Source organism: Lathyrus oleraceus, chromosome 1 (assembly GCF_024323335.1).
Source record: "Lathyrus oleraceus cultivar Zhongwan6 chromosome 1, CAAS_Psat_ZW6_1.0, whole genome shotgun sequence".
NCBI lineage: Eukaryota > Viridiplantae > Streptophyta > Magnoliopsida > Fabales > Fabaceae > Lathyrus > Lathyrus oleraceus.
The window spans coordinates 150,396,850-150,416,394 of record NC_066579.1 but is presented as its reverse complement, the minus strand read 5'-3'; the positions used below and the strand labels follow the sequence as shown (position 1 = coordinate 150,416,394).

The 19,545-nt window shown below is 34.7% G+C and overlaps 1 protein-coding gene and 1 long non-coding RNA gene across 2 annotated transcripts; both read left to right on the top strand.

Annotated features, from left to right (window-relative positions):
- Positions 1–5,457: 5,457 nt before the first annotated feature.
- On the top strand, positions 5,458–7,271 carry LOC127096481 (zinc finger BED domain-containing protein RICESLEEPER 1-like). The gene is made up of 3 exons (XM_051035045.1): positions 5,458–5,874; positions 6,035–7,130; positions 7,210–7,271. The coding sequence occupies exons 1-3, from the start codon at positions 5,458–5,460 to the stop codon at positions 7,269–7,271; spliced, it is 1,575 nt and encodes a 524-aa protein (XP_050891002.1).
- A 2,020-nt stretch (positions 7,272–9,291) lies between these two features.
- On the top strand, positions 9,292–10,116 carry LOC127123267 (uncharacterized). The gene is made up of 2 exons (XR_007803583.1): positions 9,292–9,417; positions 9,821–10,116. It is a non-coding gene; the product is annotated as an uncharacterized LOC127123267 (long non-coding RNA).
- Positions 10,117–19,545: the final 9,429 nt, after the last annotated feature.

Below are 19,545 nucleotides of genomic sequence, written 5' to 3'. Positions count from 1 at the left end.
TATCCGACTGCAGCCGATTATGCCAGATGCTTCAAGTTGCTTGGAGTTCAGTTAGGCAAGAGGTTTTATTAAACGCTACCCGACCGCATCCGGCTTGCCCCTTGTGGCGATCTTCGTCGTTCTCGGCTCCTAGTTTTTTTGTAAGGTAAGGCAATGTCCGGTCTTTGTTCTTCTCTTTTTCAATTTCCGATTTTTTTTACTTCGTGTGACATAGTATTTGATGTCTTTTATCCTGAAAATCTGAGTTCTTCGAATAGCTTTCTTCCGATAACCATCCTATATAAGCTTATAAGTTTGGAAAAAGAGGTGTCTTCTGTCCTACAGTTGAAAAGAGCAACAACTATTACCTAAAGTAAATTTTAGATAGATCATTCATTACAAACAGCCTAGACATTGACTCACGCTTTCCAACAACAAATTAAAACATAAATTTGTATGTATGATTTTGCCCGTGATCTCGTAAAAACAATGCTAGGATTCGGCCTGTGGGTATAGATATCATTTGTTGGAGTAACAAACACCACCTTGAGCATTAGTTTTGAATTTATTTATCACTTGTCCCATACAGTAGGAGAAGTCTTGAGGACTTGATTTGGCAGCATTTTAGTGAATATCAATATTATCAAGCAATTTTTCTTATTGTTGTCGTCGTCATAGATATGGATGATCTCTTTGATGGAATTCACGGCAGTTGCAACCCACACATGTTTCACATCAGGATTGAACGAACAATCAGTTTCCATATCGCCTCCGATGCTTATCATCATCCTTACATCAGGATAGAAAACGAGGATCATAAAATTTCCCACAGAAAACTGCAACAAAACAACACCTAAAGAAGAAAACATAACCACTACAATAGAACCATATATAAGCAGGACGACAATATATATACTTTTGTATCATCAGTATTGTAATAACGATATTTTCAAAGGTAAACATGGTCGGCATCTTGTCAGCCACCCTTATTGCATAAGCCATCTTGAAATTACTTTATTGTTTCCATCACCAACATTCAGCCAATGAACCTTTGACTTCTGCTTTAGGATCTTCTCCTCAAAAAGAGGCCAATGAACCTTTGACTTCTGCATTTCAACAAAGAAGTTTTGATCTGTAGGATGAAACTGAGATCTTCCAATACCTTCACATAAAGGGAAGAGGAATTCAGCACTCGACAACATGATTATAAGAATTTGGCGGGAAAATAACAAAATATTAATATTAATGTTAAAAACCCAATTTTAAAATAGACTTGACAAACTAAAGGATTATTGAAGATCACTTAGTTTTTTTTTGTTAGCGGCGGCGTCAAAGACTTTGATGGCGAGATATGATATTGTATTTGTTGTGGTCGTTGGCACACCTGCATACTTGTTGATAGGATTTTAACTCTTTTTCAGGAAAAGATGTCAGTAATCAAAACTCTCGCGAATCTATCGACATCCACATTGTATAAACTCGACAATGTTTGACTTTAAATTAAGTATGAATTCAATTCTAGAATTGATTTCCGACTTACGATGCAGCTACGTTAGGATTTTCTTCACCAGATAAGGGAGGTTGTGCCATATAGCAGAGATCGACACAAATCCAGAAAGATACTCCAAAATTTCGGATTGCCAAGTTCCGATCTGAATCTTGATCTAACTCGCGACGAGTCGATTCAGTTATCCAAATAGAATCTCCAAAGTGTGAATGTCAAATTCTCGTATCACTCTCTAATCACTCTATATTTCTTGAGATCGACTTCATCAAATCGTAACGCCGTTAACGGAGACAATCTCTTGATCTTGCATGTTTTTCGTTAAGGCTGCTCCATGTTCGGAGAGTCACTGAAAAACCGGGGATGATCGCATTTGATGGTTGAATGCGAAAAGAGAAAGTGCTTAAGGGTTCATTGTTCATAGTGTAATGGTACGGAATCTTATGAAATTGGAAATCCATTTACTATGAAAAAGTGATTGTTTAAGTTTGATTGTGTTCGGTGTCCTAGAAAATTTCACTGGAGTCCCACAGTTGACATCAAATATTCTTGCTAAAAACATTAAAAAGTTGACTTCCCTGTTATTAGTCAGGGAGAGCCTTAGATAATTGGTTGATGTGTCTGTTTATGTATAGGGTTCATAGCCACCATAGTTGGTGGTCCAAGGTTTCTCGTAAGTTTACTCTTTTCTATGTTTATCATTGTGCATATTCCTTTTTTCAGTTGGTCTCAAGATTTATACATATTGTCACCCTCTCCATTCTACTGAATAGTCACAACAACTAGGTTTTATAACCATCCTAAACATAACCGTTTATTTAATTATTTGTAACGGACATAATAAGTACTTGTAACCGTTTATTACCATTAGTGATATATAACCGATTTATTAATCATTATGTAACAGTTTCCGACCCTTAGCCTGTTGAAGCTACGCGAATTATGCCTGAGCGCATCGCATGCTCAAAGATGCAAGAAAGTCTCCATCAAACTTTATTTTTTCCCGAAGGAAAGGGAAAACATCGATAAAACCAAGGGGAAGAGAAAAAGGGTAAGAAAGTCTGTTATGCAAGTGGAAGGTATTAGCATCCCTCGCATTTGTTGTATTCAACGGGAAATCGTTTTGATTGTTCTTTGCACAAACGAGTGTTACTATCTAAAGATTACTCACGAAAGGATAAAGAGAAAAAGAATAATAAATATACTCGGAGACTTGCTTGTATGCTCGAGCATGAGAGACTTAAGAATTTGTTTGTTTGCGATATAATAAATATACTCAGATCACACTCTAGCAGTTAAACAATGCTTGTATGCTCACACATGAGGGCTTAAGCTTTGCTCACGGTAAAATGGAAGTAACACGTCCTTTCTGAAAAGGTTTTAAACAGAAAATGAAGCCAAAAGGAAAAAACTGAGTTTGATGAGGTGAGTTTAATTTTATTCTGAAAGAAAGTCTTGATTAGAACCATACTAAAGTCTATGAACGAAGGAGAATACTTTGAGTAGCTAGGGCATACGCACCGTACAAAGGTACTCTAGACAAGGATATGAGAGACTCCCTCTTATGATTCTTCATTACCTAGGGCTCGTTGCGTACAATTCTAATCGTATCTATTAATTGTTTTTTAGTTATTCACAAAATCATTTTAGTTTTACTGGAGAAAGAAAAGAAGGGGAAGTGAAACCCTGGAAGGTTGAAGTCTGATCTTTAGTCTGCATCTCACATCTATGTAGAAGAGTACTTAGTAGTTGTTAGATTTGAATCGTACTAAAGTTTATGAAAGAAGGCGAATATTTTGAGTAGCTAGGGCCTACGCCCCGTACTAAAAGGTACTCTAGACAAGGATAGGAGAAACTCCATCTCATCACTCTTCATTTCGTAAGACTTGTGGCACACAATTCGCGTTATAACTGTTTAGTGTTGACTCCTTAGCTTGTTGATCCACCTTTGTTGTGCTTTGAATTAGGGGTGTTTAAAAATTTGGTTAACTGATCCAAATACCTAATCTGAACTGAATTGAACCATAAAAAACTTAAACTATTTAAATGGTTAATAAATTGAATTGTTTATTTTAACCAATTCAATTAATCTAATTGAATTTAAAAACCAGTTTAAACTCTTATAAACTCTTTCCACAGTTTTATCTAAAATATAAATACTATTATTTAACAAATTCAATAAACTTAATAAATAATTATATTAAAATGATAAATATTTTAATTATAATCTTTTAATATTTCTTAGTCAATTACTATTATCATAACCTTTTCATTTTCACATTACGTGTTCTTCCCCAAATATGAAATATGAACCCTAAATCATCTTCTCTCCAATTCAAACTCAACATCAATTTCAATTTCACCTTCTATTTGTTTTGAATCAATTTTGATTTTAATTGATTTCAAATTTTACTCGATTTCATTTTCGATATGTTCCATTTTCACTCGGTTTCGATTTAACTCGGTTTCGATTTCACCATATTTCACCTTCTCTACTCGGATCTTGCTCGTAGAAACTCTTGTCTCGACTCTTTTTGAGGTAAACCTGTTATTTTCTGCTCTCAATTTCACTTTGAATTGAAATAATATTTGAAAATTGCTTTTAGTCTTGATAGGATTTTATTTGAATTTTAATCTACTGGTTGATTTGTGTTTTCCTGTAAAGGATTTCATCACAAGTACATGTTTTCAAGAATCTTCAAAATATGAGCATAATTTAAAGCTGGGTAGTACATATAACTTTTAAGCTAAACTAGTCATTTATCCTGAACTAATGAGATAGTATTGTTCTTGTCAGGTTATGCGAGGGTGGATAATTATTGGACATGATTCTAGATAGGTAAAATCGAAAGACTATTTTGCTTCGTGTCAAAGTTTTGTACGTTATGTTGTTTTCTCTTTCCGTAAGTTATCTATGAAAATGAGATCAAAATTATATTTGTTGTCAGTTTTCACTCAAACATTTCTTACAGTTCAAAGTCAATTATTATCTCTTTCTTTTATATTCTTTGGTATTGTAATGACAATTGTTTGTCAAAGAAACTTGGGGAGTGTTCATTGGAAAACTTTCTAATATTTGTATTAGTCTATTAGTAATTAGTGTTATTCTCTACTTTGGTCAAAATGATGAAGACATATTAAGAAAATCTTGATTCTTTTCTACACTCACTTTAAAAGTTTCTGTGTTTCAAGCTCAGCTATAAATACACCAATTTACTTGTCAAAAATGATTCTTTTCTACACTCACTTTAGAAGTTCATTGGAAAACTTCTACAGTTGTACAAGCAACAGCCGTTACAAACTCATTTGGAACCACACCTTCTGTTCAATGTGGAAAATCTAGCATGCCTGTAAACAATCTTTCTTAATTTTAACTTCTGATTCTGTTGATTTTTTATGCTGGTTTTATACTTTAACTTAAGTTCATCCTTATTTGATTTATCTTTTCAATGCAAGCAAACTATGATCAATCTTTGTAGACGGTTTTGCATTTTATGAAAGCTAATATGTTTCACACTGAAACCAGGTCCAAGACAAACCTGCTACCTTAAGACGAAAAAGAATTCATATAAGGAAAAATAAGAACCTATTACAGATTTGCACTGGCTACTATCGTGTTTATCAAACTAATTATCGTCATATTAGTAACATGTTGTGGCATACTTAGTAGACCTGTGGTGACCTATTTGTGTTTATCATTTTATTAGCTCTCAATTCATTGTAGTAGTTATTTTATTAGAGGTCACAAACACTATACATATAATTCTAGAATTTAATTTCTCTTTTATGAAATGAAGATCAATCTTAAAATGTTTGGTTTTATTGTGCTGATTTGGGTTACAAAATTACTTATAGTAGTATTATTGTAAGAATATAAGTGAATAACAATTTATCTTATGGCTTTTGCAGCTAGCTTCTCCTTATAGATCGGAGGAATGCTTAAAACGTTTCAGCAAAATTCTAGCAACTTCGATATGGATGGTCATGACAGTGTTATGGACTTTGAGACAGAAGAACATATTGGTTCTACACCTCCAGTTTCTAATAATGCTGTTTTGTTGCCTCAAAAGCGTAAAAATCGGTCAGAATCATGGAATCATTTTACACCGATGCCTTCGAACACAAAAATGTCAAAGTCAGCAAAATGCAAGCATTGTGGTTCCTTAATCAAGTATAATGGTGGAACAAGCGCTATGCTAGCTCATTTGAGAATATGTAGTGATAATCCAGATAATGCGGTGAATGTGACGATGCATGAACCATCTTCAAGCTCAATGGAAAATAGGGAAGCGATTGTTAATTCATCCCCTTCGGTTCCCAAATTTGACCAAGAAGTTAGCCGAATGGACTTGACAAAAATGTTTGTAGCCATGGAACTTCCGTTTCAAAAGGTAGAGCATCCATATTTACATAGGTTCATTTATGGCTTACAACCAAAATTTAAGGTCCCATCACGCAATACACTAGCACGTGATATTTTGAAGAATTGGGACGTGGAGAAAGCGAAGATGAAAACTATTTTGTGCCCACATATTAAACCTTATTGTAAAGGATGTGATGAAAGAAGTTGATGATTCTATTGTAAGAATTCGTGCAGCGGTGAGGTATGTGAGGCGTACTCCTTCGAGGTTTCAGAGATTTAAGAAATGTATTGATCATGAAACAATTGGATATAAAGGTTATGTTGGGAGAGATTGTGAGACTCGGTGGAACTCAACATATCTAATGTTAAAGGGTGCATTAAAACATAATAAGACCTTTACAGAGTTAGAATTCAGAGATCGGAAATATTTTAATGAAATGAGTAAGGATAAAGGAGTGCCTAGACCGGAAGATTGGGAGCATGTTGAGTTAATCCTTCCATTTCTACAGATATTTCATGAAGCTACAGAGCGTATTTCAAGATCTTCTTATGTGACAAGCAACATGTATATGCTTGAGGTTTTTGGTGTTGGAAGAAGCATTATGAACATGTGTAATTCGGAAGATCAAAAGGTAAGGTCAATGGCTATAAAGATGAAGGCAAAGTACAATAAATATTGGGGAAAATCTGACCACCTTAACATGTTGTTATTGATTGCAATGGTATTAGACCCTAGATGTAAATTGAAGCTTGTGGTATGGATGGTAGCTAGGATTTATGATACTAGTGATGCAGAATATTTGAAAACCAAATTGGGTTCATATTTGAAGTCTATTTTTGATGAATACTCTGGTAGGGCAGTGTCTCGTCTAGGTAGTTCAGTTAATATATCAGGTGGTTTTAATGCAGTTAATGATCCGTACCATTGTGCTGAATTCTACCAATCAGATGAGTGCGGCACATCAGAGACAGAATTACAGAAGTATATTCAAGAAGGAGTAGAAAACCGTCCTCCAAATTTTGATGTGCTAGAGTGGTGGAAGGTGAATTCAAGCCGATATCCAATACTTGCAAGCATTGCAAGAGAGGTTTTAGCCATACCGATATCCAGTGTAGCCTCTGAATCAACTTTCAGTACCGGAGGAAGGATCCTTGATGCATATCGTAGTTCTTTAATATCGGCTAGTGTGGAAGCACTTATTTGTACTGAAGATTGGCTCAAAGGAGTAGTTCCATCTTTTCTTAGTAGTGAGGATCTCGATAATATTGATCGAATTGGGGATGGTAAGATGTCAAAAGATATAAAAACTAGTGTCTTATTACTTTATTGTTACATGTTAAATTTTTATTCTTTCTTTTGCAGAACTATATTCTACGCCAGATGCCGGAAGTTGCTCATCCTTTGTGTCAGTTGTTGATGATTGAGGGTAAGATATACTGACCATTAGTTTCCTAGTCTCCCCAACCAATTTTATTTCTATTACATATTTTCAGTAGCATTTGCAATTGGATGCTCTTAAATCTAAGATCAATACATGAAGGAGATGATTTGTTACTATAGCTTACTCTTCCCATTGATAATTCTTGACTATGATCAATCAATTCAAATGTTTGTAGTGTGTATTTGCTCATTCTGAATTTTTCCAATACTCATTTTCCCACCTCTCAACTCTGTTGATTAAATTTTGTTTCATTGCGTAGAAAACAATGGACCAAATAAGATGCTATCATAGTTGTTATAATGATTTTGCTTACTGGGATTTTTACTGCCAGTCTTTCATATCTGTAGCCGCCCAATTCCCTCATTTTCCGAGATTACCTTTCTGGTGTGGAGATGCAACAAATGTGGGTGAAAAGGGATCATAAATTTGGTCTGCATGATACGCTGGCTTACTGGATGCAAAGAAGGGATTATTGTCAAACTTCTGATTTAGAGGCCATGTTCCCTGAGCAGGATGGCTTTGTTGATTAGGCATAAAGGAAATGTCCAGAACTTTTATTTTTAAGTGTCAAAGAAAAATATTTTATAGCATTCCTTTCATTATATTCCACAGTTGTTGATTTTGATAACTAAATATGTTATTAATGATTTTGATAACTATATAGATTAAAAGTGACTTAAGCAACATGTATGAGTTCAATGACAATTCCAATAAAGAAAAAATGATAAGGAACATTCACAATTGATGATGCAAAAATCTCTATTTAAATCAAAATATTTAAACCATTTTTTAAAATAAAACTGCTATATAAACCATTTTTTTAAAAAAAATCCAGATTTGAATTCAAATTTTAAATTCAATTTTATTATAAAAACAAAAAAGAAACAGTTTTTTTAAATATATAAGAAAATCAGTTTGGAATTTGGTGAAAAAATTAATCCAATTTTTTAAAAAATTGGTTTTAAACTGGTTTAAATAAATTAAACTGGTTTAAAATTATGAACCGGTTCTGAATTGGTTTTAAACCGAATTGAATTGATTAAACAGATTAACCACTTTTTTGCTAAAGTGGTTTTTAAAAACTGCATTGAACCATTAATATGGTTCGGTTCAATTCAATTCATGAACCGCGAACACCCCTACTTTGAATAGTAGTCTGTGTTGTCTTGTATTGACTTGTATTGAATGAAGTCTTGATCTTTGAACCTTGAGGTATTGTATATCTCTTAAGATCTAGTATATCTAGTACATCTTGAACATGAGAGACTTTCCTTATCAAGTGATCAAGAGTCTTTTGATCACTTGAACAAGTTTGGGGAATTGAGCACATTATAAAGGATTTGGAGCAAACTTTGATCAACACAACCAATGGAAATGAAAATGATCATAATCATGCGTACAACAACCTAAAGGAATACTCAGTCAATCAGATGATTTTCCAGTCTTAAACTAGAGGAACATGCATTTCAAGATTCTAAGCCCAGGTACTAAGGTCAATTTGCACAAATGTCCAATTAGGAATTATAATCTAGTTAAAACTAACCAAACCTAATTTTCCAATTATCACCATATCTAATTATTTCTAATTCATCTAATGAACCTAATAGAATTCTAAAATTCTAATCACTTCTAAAATAAAATTATACTTAATCAAATTCTAAAATTCCTAATCAATTCTAAAATCTATTTATATCTAATCAAATTCTAAAATTCTAATATTCTAATATCTAAATTAAAAATTTCTAATTATTAGTTCTATATGCAAAAATCAGGAAGAAAAAAAAAGAGAATTTCATCATGACACCAATTAAAATAAATAAGTTCAAACAATAATTAAAGGAGAAGAGGGAGGATGCAGCCCCATGCATGGGGTGTTGAATAGAAAGGATCCGTTTGGGTCCTTAGGCACAAACAACCAAGGTATCCAAGAGCAGGAACCGAGTCCAAGCACCTAAGTTGAGGAAAAAAATAGGAGAAAAGCGCTTATTTTCCAAAAGCAGCAACGCGTTCTCACATCTTCTACTTTCGGCTTCACGTCCTCTCATCATCAATGGTGTTCTTCGAGTTCAACATTCGGCTTCACATTGTCCATGCGATGCGATTCCAAATCCCATACGGGATGAATAAAAGTTCAGTACATGATGATGGATGAAGTTTCGATTATATGAAAAAGTGGCTTAATCTGAAAATTGATGCGTGATGCGGTGTTATATAGAACTCTGTTTCTGTTTTGAAACTCAAATGAAATTCAACCTGAAATGCAGTTTTTGGTTAGAAATGAAATAGTTAGTTAGAGTGACATTCATGTTGAAATTTAATTGAAATGTAAATGAAATGCACATGTGGATTTGCAATCTGAACTTTCTGTTAGTTAACTGCAAAAGGTTAATGAAATTGAAATGAAATATGCTGTTGATTTGAAATGCAATGTGTTAATTTGAATTAGTTGTGAAATTGGTTTCCTTGAAAACAGTTAGAATGCATTAGTGTTGGTTCTGAGTTTTTTTTTAAAAATGAATTTCGATTTTGTAGGTTAGTTACTTTGAATGAATTGGATGTTGCTTCACATGAGCTTTGGAATTGCAAATGGCTCATGGCTTGCTAATGGGGGCTGTTTTGCTTTGGGTTTGAATGCATTGGTGGCTATGTTGTAATGTTATGTAGAATGTTGTAAAAGTTTATGTTTGTAATGAATGGTATATCATGGCTTTGTGGTTTATGTAATTTGAATGCAAATATATTTTGGAATTGGAATGAAATAGGAATTGTAACATGATGAACTTGTATGAAAGTGTCATTTTGAATCAAATGGTTGTATTGAAATGTAATTGGATTAATTTGAATATATGAAGTTTGGATGTATGGAATGTACATTGTATGAAATGGTTGAATGGAATTATGAATTTGAATGTGTAAATGAAATTGTATTATGTTTAGAAATCGTTGAATAATGAGTGATAAAATGAGAAAAATTTTAAAAATGTCAAAATTAGGTTGGTCCAAAAGTAGGTATGACTAGGTTTTAGACCTGGTCACAGACAGACAAGGATTTGATGATGAACCTGATAAAATGCATAAAAACAAATCTTAGATAGTCAAGAATGATGATTTGACTTTGGTCAACCGGTTGGCCAAATAGTCAACAGTTGACCAAAAGTCAACTTATGCAAAAATTATGAAGTTTGTAATCTCTTTTCAATGCCACGTGAAAAATGAATGGAATATGAATATGAATCATGAATGCAAGCACATCTCTGACTAACCAAACCATAAACCTCAAGTCAAACAACAACCAAACCTCAAACCAAGTGAGCAACAAACATGAATGCCTTGAGCCAAGATAGGGTTTACAATCCTTCAAAACAAACCACAAGGTTCACCTTTCTTCAATATCAATAATTAGGGTTTGGAAAATGCATGAACACCGTGATAAAGTCTTTTGGGTCTCAAGAACCAACTGTCCCTAATTTGGGTTTTGCACCTTTGATTACCATGATGATCTCTCCACAAGGACTGTAGCACCACAACTCATAGGGCTTGATTCTCAAGCAAACCCTAGGTCCTTGTCAAGTAAAATCAACCTCAAACCTTTGAACCTATGATGATGTTAGTACACTAGATGATATGGATGTTTATGACAAATGAACCTTAAACCAAAAGGTTAGATAAAAAATCAAAGGGGAGGGAAAATTTTGGGGTATGACACTTACCTCTTAATTGCTTAAGGAACCCATTCGGCCGACATCAGGGTTCGGTCTATGTGTGTCGGTCTGAGGTTTCTACATGACCATCTCGACCAAAAATAAATATCTCGACTAAGTTAGAAATTCGGGTTTCATACCTCGGTCAGCCAAATAATTTCCAGGATGTACAACCTGTTTTATCAAGAAAGAGATAATTTGCTGCTACGACATTCCGAATAAGATTATCACTGACAACAGGTCGAATATGAACAACAAGATGATGGAAGAGTTATGAGAGAGTTTTAAAATTAAACACCATAACTTGTCACCTTGTCGACCAAAGATGAACAACGCAGTAGAAACAACCAACAAGAATATCAAAAAGATCATCCAGAAGATGGTGAAAACCTACAAAGATTGACACAAGATGCTCCCTTTCGGAATAAATGGCTATAGAACTTTAGTTTGTACGTCGACATAAGCGACCCAATTCTCTATGGTATATGACACCAAGGCAGTACTCCCTATTGAAGTTGAGATCCTCTCATTAAGAGTATTGATGGAGACTAAACTAGAGAAGGCATAATGGGTACAAAAAATATTCTACAAATTAAAGAAATATGACTACAGTATGTCACAGGAAATTATATCAACGGAGGCTCGATAAATCATTCGACAAGAAAGTTCATCCTCGTTTGTTCAAAGAAGGCGACTTAGTGCTAAGAAAAATATTACCTATCCACAGAGATCCCCGTGGAAAATGGACCTCCAACTATGAAGTGCCATATGTCGTGAAGAAGGCCTTCTCTGGCGGAGCCTTAATCCTTATAACCATTGATGGATCAGATTTACCTCTACCGATAAACTCCGACGCAGTAAAGAAATACTATGCCTAGAAAAAGAGGATAAAAATTCATCTAAGTTGAAAACTCAAAAGGGAGACTTAGGCAAAAATTAGGGTGTCCCGGTGGATTGAAAGCTCAAAAGAGAAATCCATGAAAAAATTAGGGACTTACAAAAAAATGAAACCCGATAAGTCGAAAACCCAAAAGGGCGGCTTAGAAAAGAAAGGATATATAATCGCGGTGGACTAAGATTCAAAAAGAGCAGTCCAGGAAAAAAATGGGATATCCAAAAGGCATATGACTGCAACACATGAGTTTGTACTATGACAGGAACTCAGACCGAAGTAATCGATTCAATCAACATGTTCAGAAGCGAAGTACTGTGACCTTAGAGACCTAGGGATAGTAGCATGTGTTGAACTTAGTAGGAACATGAATAATATGTTAATTTCCATTTTTTGCATCTTTTTTAGTTTTGGTAATCTCCTTTTACGGGAATTACTTCCTCATATACTATCACCCATTTACGGGTCAAAATTATCATTAAATAAAGTTTGTTTCTTTAAGCCTTATCCCATATTTTTCAATTTTTCTGCTTGATTACAAAGTGTTAATTATTTATTAAGTAATGCATTGAAACATCAGGTATAATAAAATGGTTTTGAAAACATATTTTCTTTGACTTAGAAACATCGAAGGGACCATAGTCCTCCAACACTACATCCCAAGCAAGACACATGGTTCCTAATCAACATTGACAACTTAATTGGCATAAAAGTTTATTCCCCTTAAGTCACATCATATTCCTAAACTTCAAGAGCATCATGGTCCATTCCATGGTCATATCAGAGCCTCAAAGGTCGAAAAGTCAGAATGTTACAAAAACATCGATTCCCTCTAATTTCATATATTCATCTTGTAAGACCCTAATTTTGACCCTAAGATCCCTCATGGCATCATATCATTGCTCATTGCATTTGCCTCAAGGATCATAGCATCTTGGCTCCTTAACCCTAGGGTTGGGACTTGTGTGAGTGGTTTGAGACCACCAAGCATGCTTGAATTGTATATTATTGATTTTCTTATTTTGTTTACTAACCAAAAGCACAAAAATATGTCACTAACTTGTTTTGTTTTGAAGCTTAAGCAATCATGAGATCTCTTGCTCCTAGGAGGCTCATATGCTCATTGAAATGGCCATATGAAGATGAAAACAAGCATGACAATGGTTCCCAAAGCTCTCAATCATCATATATGTCTCCCAAGTATCTCAATTTGTCAATTTGATAAAGATAAACCAAAGGGCTTGAGGATTGCTTCCCAAGGAAACCCTAATTCAACTGTGCATTGACTGTGCCTTGCCCATGAAGCAACCTCAACTTATGATCAAATAAAATCAAGGGAAGTTATTTCATTCACTATTTTATGCATATATGAGCTTATGTGAGGCCCCTCAATCATTCATTCATCAAGATTTGAAGTTTGGACTTGAGAAGTTGACCAGTCAAGTCATCTAACTAAATTGAAATCCACTGAGACCTAACTTTTGATGTGTTTGTCAAATGAAGATGACCCCAAGAGAAAACATGTTCTTAAGAACCATATTAACAACTTTAATGTTCATAAAAAATCCATTTAAAACTTGTAAGGTCATCATTCATTTCAAAACATTATAGGTCATTTTGACTAAAACCCTAATTTTGGGTCAACTTCCCAAAAACCTAACTCACTCATTTTTTATGATTTTTAGGTGAGACCAATTGCATTGGAAATATTTAGATGTCTAATTCAATTTTTATGTTGTACAAAAGTTCATAATCCTAAAAGAAACACATGTGATAATACAAAACATTATAGGTCACTTTGGACCAAAGCCATTGAATCTTGAAAAAGTCCAACTTCAAGTGCCCATAACTTTCTCATAAAAAATCCAAATGATGCAAAATTTAAGTCCAAATTGATCATCTTGAAAATATACACAACTTTTATGTTGGAGGATTGTTCATTTGAAGCTTGAATCATTAAAACAGAAGCGCTTGAAGTTGGTCACGTTTGACAAATTTTTCAAAGGCATGTTTTGTACATCAAACTTCATGACCAGTTTTCATAAATTTCCAAACTCCAAATGGATTTTTGTCCAACATAGCTTTTGTTCCTTATGTCAAGACCTTTCCAACTATTATCCACATGCCTATGTTTGGATTTTCCAATTGGGACTTTCGAAGAGAGGAATATTTATGACCATTTATGTATTTCACATGAAATCTTCTTACACAAGCAAATGCTATTCAAGTTACACGTCCAAATCATTTCATCATGCTATCAGCTTGCAAAACCATTAGCTTTTGGGCCTCACATTCGCCTGTACAGGCCCATGCATGGAGGATCCAAAGCTTCATGCACACGAGTTTGTCACACTCTCCTTGCAGCTTCAACTATAAATAAACACATTGCTTCATTCAATTCTCAACCTGAAGGCGCCTAAAGCTCTGCAAAAATTGAATCCTAACCTCACACTAAAGGGATTTTGAATTTTCATTTCTCTTTTCAAGTTTGAATTTCAACAACATCAGTTGATCTTCAACACTTATTCCTTGGAGTTACACTCATACCACACCTCAAGATCAAGCTGCAATCAAGAATTGGAGTGGATCATGTTCATCAAAGCTGCACTTCAAAGGTTTATATCTCAACTGTTTTGATTCGAATCTCCCTATATAGTGTGCTTTGCTTGTGTTTGTTTGCTTCTCTGAAGTCCTCGTGTGAGAGGCAAGCCAATGGTGGCTTTAATTTCATGAATTGATGCACTATAGATTGAACACCTGGATTTTCCACTTCAGATTTTTCCTTTCATAGGGATCTTGAGGATAATCCAAGGTTACAGGGGTGATGTACATCACCCCAGCTTTAATTTGGTATAAGGCACGTTTTGTTTGGTTGAGGTTGCAAAACCTGCAACTGGTGGCCGGTTTCTGTTTGTTCGCCGGAGAAGATGGTGGTTTCCACCACCGTCCCCACGTGGAACCACTCTGAGCCATTGGATGGAGATTACAGGATCTAATCGTGGCCATGCGTTATGTTTACTATTTTTAATCCAGCGTGTGTTGCACTTGACTTGTATCCATGATGAGCGCGCGCCTGAGAGCCTTAGGATCATCCACGTCAATTAATGAATGATGATCCAACGCTTCCTAATTTTCCTATTTTTATAATTTCTGTTTTAATTTCTTTTATTCCATTTATTTTCAAAAATTCATAACTCTTTTATTTGGAATCACAAAAATATGGGACCAATTGCAAATTTTTTCTCTTAAATTCTAGTTTCATAATCTGATTTTTAATTATTTTTGTGATTCCATTTAATATTTTTTGTGAATTATTTTGTTTTTGATAGTTTTTAATTAATTTAAAATATTTTTTGATATTCAAAAATTCCAAAAAAATATTTTCCTAACACATTTGGATCATGATAAGTCTATGAAAATATTCTCATCAGTTTCTTAATTGATTTGAGATTTTAATTCATTTGTGTTATATTTTAATGCTTTTAATTGATTTTAAAATAGTTTCTGTTTTCAAAAAATATTGAAATTTTTTGTCAAACCTTGTTTGACCATGTTAGACTTATGATGATCCAATTGGACTTATCCAAGTTGATTTGAATTGAATTTGAAGTTTGACCTTACTTTGTTCACTTTATTTTATTTATTATTTTAATTCCAAAAAATACCAAAAATATGTTTGACCTTTCTTGACTTCTAATCTTCATTTCACTTCTGTTTACCATTGATTGATGTTAGTTCCATTCACATTTGATCATTGTATTTGGTTATGTCATTTGAATTTCCATTCTGTACATTCAATCTTCATCTCTTTTCTTCTTCTTTTTCTTTTGACCAATGAGTTAATGATTTGTGGTTAGCCTTGACGCATGAGAGGCTTAACCTTCTTTGATCCAAATCGAATTCAACTTGATCAAAGATCAAGTGAATTGCTTTGTGTCCAAGATAGGTTGCTTCTTGGTCAAGCAAAGAACCTAAAATCCATACAAGGTCATTCTTCTTTTCTTTTGGCATGGCAAGTTGTAGGAGCTTGGCTTACTAGTCATGATCTCTAACTTGTGTTTATTTGCCTATAGTTTTATTGACCGACCTCAGATAGGTGTGACTACTACATTAGTCCACTTACGATTGCTTAACATAACGCTAAATTGCCTTATGGCACACTAACACTAATTACTAATTACTAACTTTTAATTCAAGCATTTAATTCTTGCAATTTACTTTAATGCAATTTAATTTCTTGCTCATTTATTCATATTTCCTTTTCCCTTTGCTCACTTGAGCTCATGTTTATGTTTATGCTATTTTCCTTTTGCTCACTTGAGCACATTATTGGGTAAATATATTATTGCCTTGTGCTTGTTTTGTCTTTGTTTGTGTGAACCAAATGCAAAAAGGAGAAAGGATTTAGAATTAGGACCTCACCTATGCTTAATGGAGTTCAAGAGCAACTAGGTCTCATGCCTTTAGAATGCTAAACTTGTTGAAGAGCAACTAGGCCTCATGCCTTTAGAATACTTAATCTTGAAGTTGACTTGAAAGGATCCCAATCTAAACTCTCTTTGTCCATTCCTCTTATTGCATTATGAACTTTTTGATTGTTTGTTCTTGTGTGATAGGGATTCCAAACTTGAGATAGTTAGAAGGACCATTGTCATGAGAATCCAAGTTAAGAAAGACAAGCCAAGTGGAGATCCTAGGAGCTTGAATGTTTAATTGTTTTGATTGCTTGTTGCTTGCTAAGTCCAAAGGAAAGGAGCATCTTGAATCATCTTTATGATCTCAAGAAAGGAACTCCAAGGGTTTTATCTCTTCTCTCATCTTTGCATGTTTAGGACTAGCCCTTCTCTTCTTCTCTCCAATCTAACCCAAGCCAAACTCATTTTTTATGCAAACATTAACATTGTTTTCAAAATTAGAAACCTAGGCCATATGCCTTTGATTTTTCAAACTCTTTTCATTTATACTTATGTTGAATGAACCTTAAGTCAACTCTGACTTCATTTTTGTGAATACTTCTAATTTGTAAATACCACTCACTTCAAGTTGTTTTTGTGGTTCCAATGGCCATCTTTGTTAAAACTTTTCATAAACATTAGCCATAGGTTTGAGTTATCATAGTGGTTGATGTAAACCTCACCTTATCCTTAGTGATTGGACTATAAGTCTTCCATACTTATTATAGGGTAGATCCCTCACTAGTATGTTGAAGCTCTCCTTACATGGTGGATTGTTGGTTTAGGTTGAGTTTTCTCCTTTTGATAACAAAAGACCTTAAGAATTTTGATCAAATCAATTCACCAATATTTTGAGATTTTTACCCCGAACTACGAGGTTTTGATCCTACCTTTGTGATGGTACGTAGGCAATGGGTTTATCCATTCAAACAACAAAATTGTAAATAATTTGTATATTCTTTTCTCATCTCCCCAATCCTGTTTGCACAAATATTTTCACAAATACCAACCTACCATACAACTTTGCAAAAAGGGCTCCCTTAGAATACTAAGGATGTTTTGGGTGCTTAAAACCTTCCCATTGCATAACCAACCCCCTTACCCAGATCTCTGACATTTTTATTAGTTTTTGATTTGATAAAACTTCTTACTTGTTTTTTATTCGCTTTATAACCTTTCCTTTGGATAAATAGAAGTGCGGTGGCGACTCGAATTGTATGATTTACTTTTGATTTAATCAATAAATCTAAAGGTAACAAATACCCCGCTACACATCTTACATATCATAAAAGAGGCGTCAACCCAAATAACACATCATGCATAAACACATGCATAAATTCAAAACATGCATCTACATAAACATGCATAAATAACATAAATAAAGGATTTGTGACCGCTCTTAGAAGTCCAATCCCCAGATATACTAGTATATTTCCCTAAGCAGGAATGCTTATTGGCCTTCCCTAGTAAGTAACATCTCTACAGAGTCTTGTCCATAAGGTTTCCCGAACAAGCACTACTAGTAATTCTTTAAGAGAACCTCCCCAATAGCTAAACATCCTAAATGTTCACTACCAACCACTGAGTAAGTTTTCACCTCTCATATCCCCAGCTTATCAATTTATCCCTCACACGGGAAGAGTCCCACCAAATAATATAGGAGTCCCGTCTTGATCAATTTGAGTCATACCTGAGTAGTGCATGAGTCCCATAAGATTAATATGAGTTCCATTAAAGTCTTATATGGGACCCATCAAGGAAGGTTCGAGTCCTATTGGATAAATTGAGTTACATCATGAGTTTCATTAGAGTACCACCCGAGTCCCACGTGAGTACCCATAAGAGTGATTTGAGTCATACCCAAGTTTCATCAAGAATGTTCAGAGTTCTACTAGAGTCCTCCCCAAGTTTCATCAAGAGTTTTATGAAGAGTTTTATCAAGATTTTTATCAAGAGTTTCATCAATATATTTTTTTTCAAAGAGTTCTACCCAAGTTTCATCAAAGAGTGATCAGAGTATCACCATAACCCCACATGGATTTCACCAAGGGATGCTGAAACCCATCAAGAGCCCGGGTTCCATCAAAGTATTGCATGGATTCCCCCAAGGAAGCGGTGAAGAGATTTAAGAGTAGTACATGAGTCCTATAAGAGTTTATGTCCCATCAGAGTCATCGAGTCCTTACGAATCTACTAACCCCACGGACAAAATTATGGTTCCTCTCTATATTTAATCATCTTCCCCACAAGAAGATAAAGACTCACCGTCATCATCATCTCAGTTCAAAGGTGATTAAATAGGAGCAGCTGTCGTACCCCAAATTTTGACCACTCTTTAGGACACGTCTGAGCACCTCGAGTCAAACACAATCCAGCTAAGTCACAATACAAGGTAGTTTATCAGGGTCACTTATATAGGTCATCTAGTCAACTACGATGACCCAAAATTTCAAAGAGTGACTATTTTGACTTTCTATTCTCTCATAAGAGTCTGATTTGATTCTAGGGTTTGAATTAGTAAGCCTTCAGTTGTTTGACAAATAGATGCATGAAGTCCTAATTATGATTACTGTTAGCAGCGAAAAGCTTGAGGAGTGACTGACAACGCTCATGCTACGACTCTTGAGCAGCCTTCTTAAATCCTCATTAGGGTTCTGTGCTTTAATGGAAATGATCTTTTCTCGACTGAGGGAATATTTGTCCGTAACCCCAAATGACATGGTTGCACCAGGTTGTGATTTGGCACCTAAAGCATCTGATACATTACTAGCTTCTTCCTTTAACTCAGGTATGACCTCCTCGAGGTTTTCATCATTTTTGGAGAGGGTGTCTTCTGAGTTCCCAGAGTCTTCAGAATCCTCGGAGTCCTCACAAACATCATTTGTCATCTCCTTCTCAGAAATATTTGGACCTCTAGTCGAATCTTCGTTTTCATTAATTTTTTTCGAAATCATGGTCTTCTTTAGGAGGCGGTACATGGTTGTCGTCTGGTGCAGAGTTGATGATGTGATCACCATCTTTAACCAAGACATCATCTTTTACGTCTTTCTTAGCCTCAGGGTCATGGTCCCCAATCGTAGTCAGGTGCACTAATGAGCAGGGAAGAATAGTCCAGTCGAAGCCAGATAGGGTGGAGGTTTTAGAATCCTTGTCGAATAGAGGACCTTCCTGAAACATGAAACAAATTGGCTAAGTTAAGATATCTAAAAA

Coding starts and splice junctions, on each gene's coding strand:
- LOC127096481 (XM_051035045.1), top strand. CDS start 5,458: ATGGATGGTCATGACAGTGTTATGGACTTTGAGACAGAAGAACATATT. Junction 5,875..6,034: donor TGGAACTTCCGTTTCAAAAG/GTAGAGCATCCA, acceptor CTTATTGTAAAG/GATGTGATGAAAGAAGTTGA. Junction 7,131..7,209: donor TATTGATCGAATTGGGGATG/GTAAGATGTCAA, acceptor TTTCTTTTGCAG/AACTATATTCTACGCCAGAT.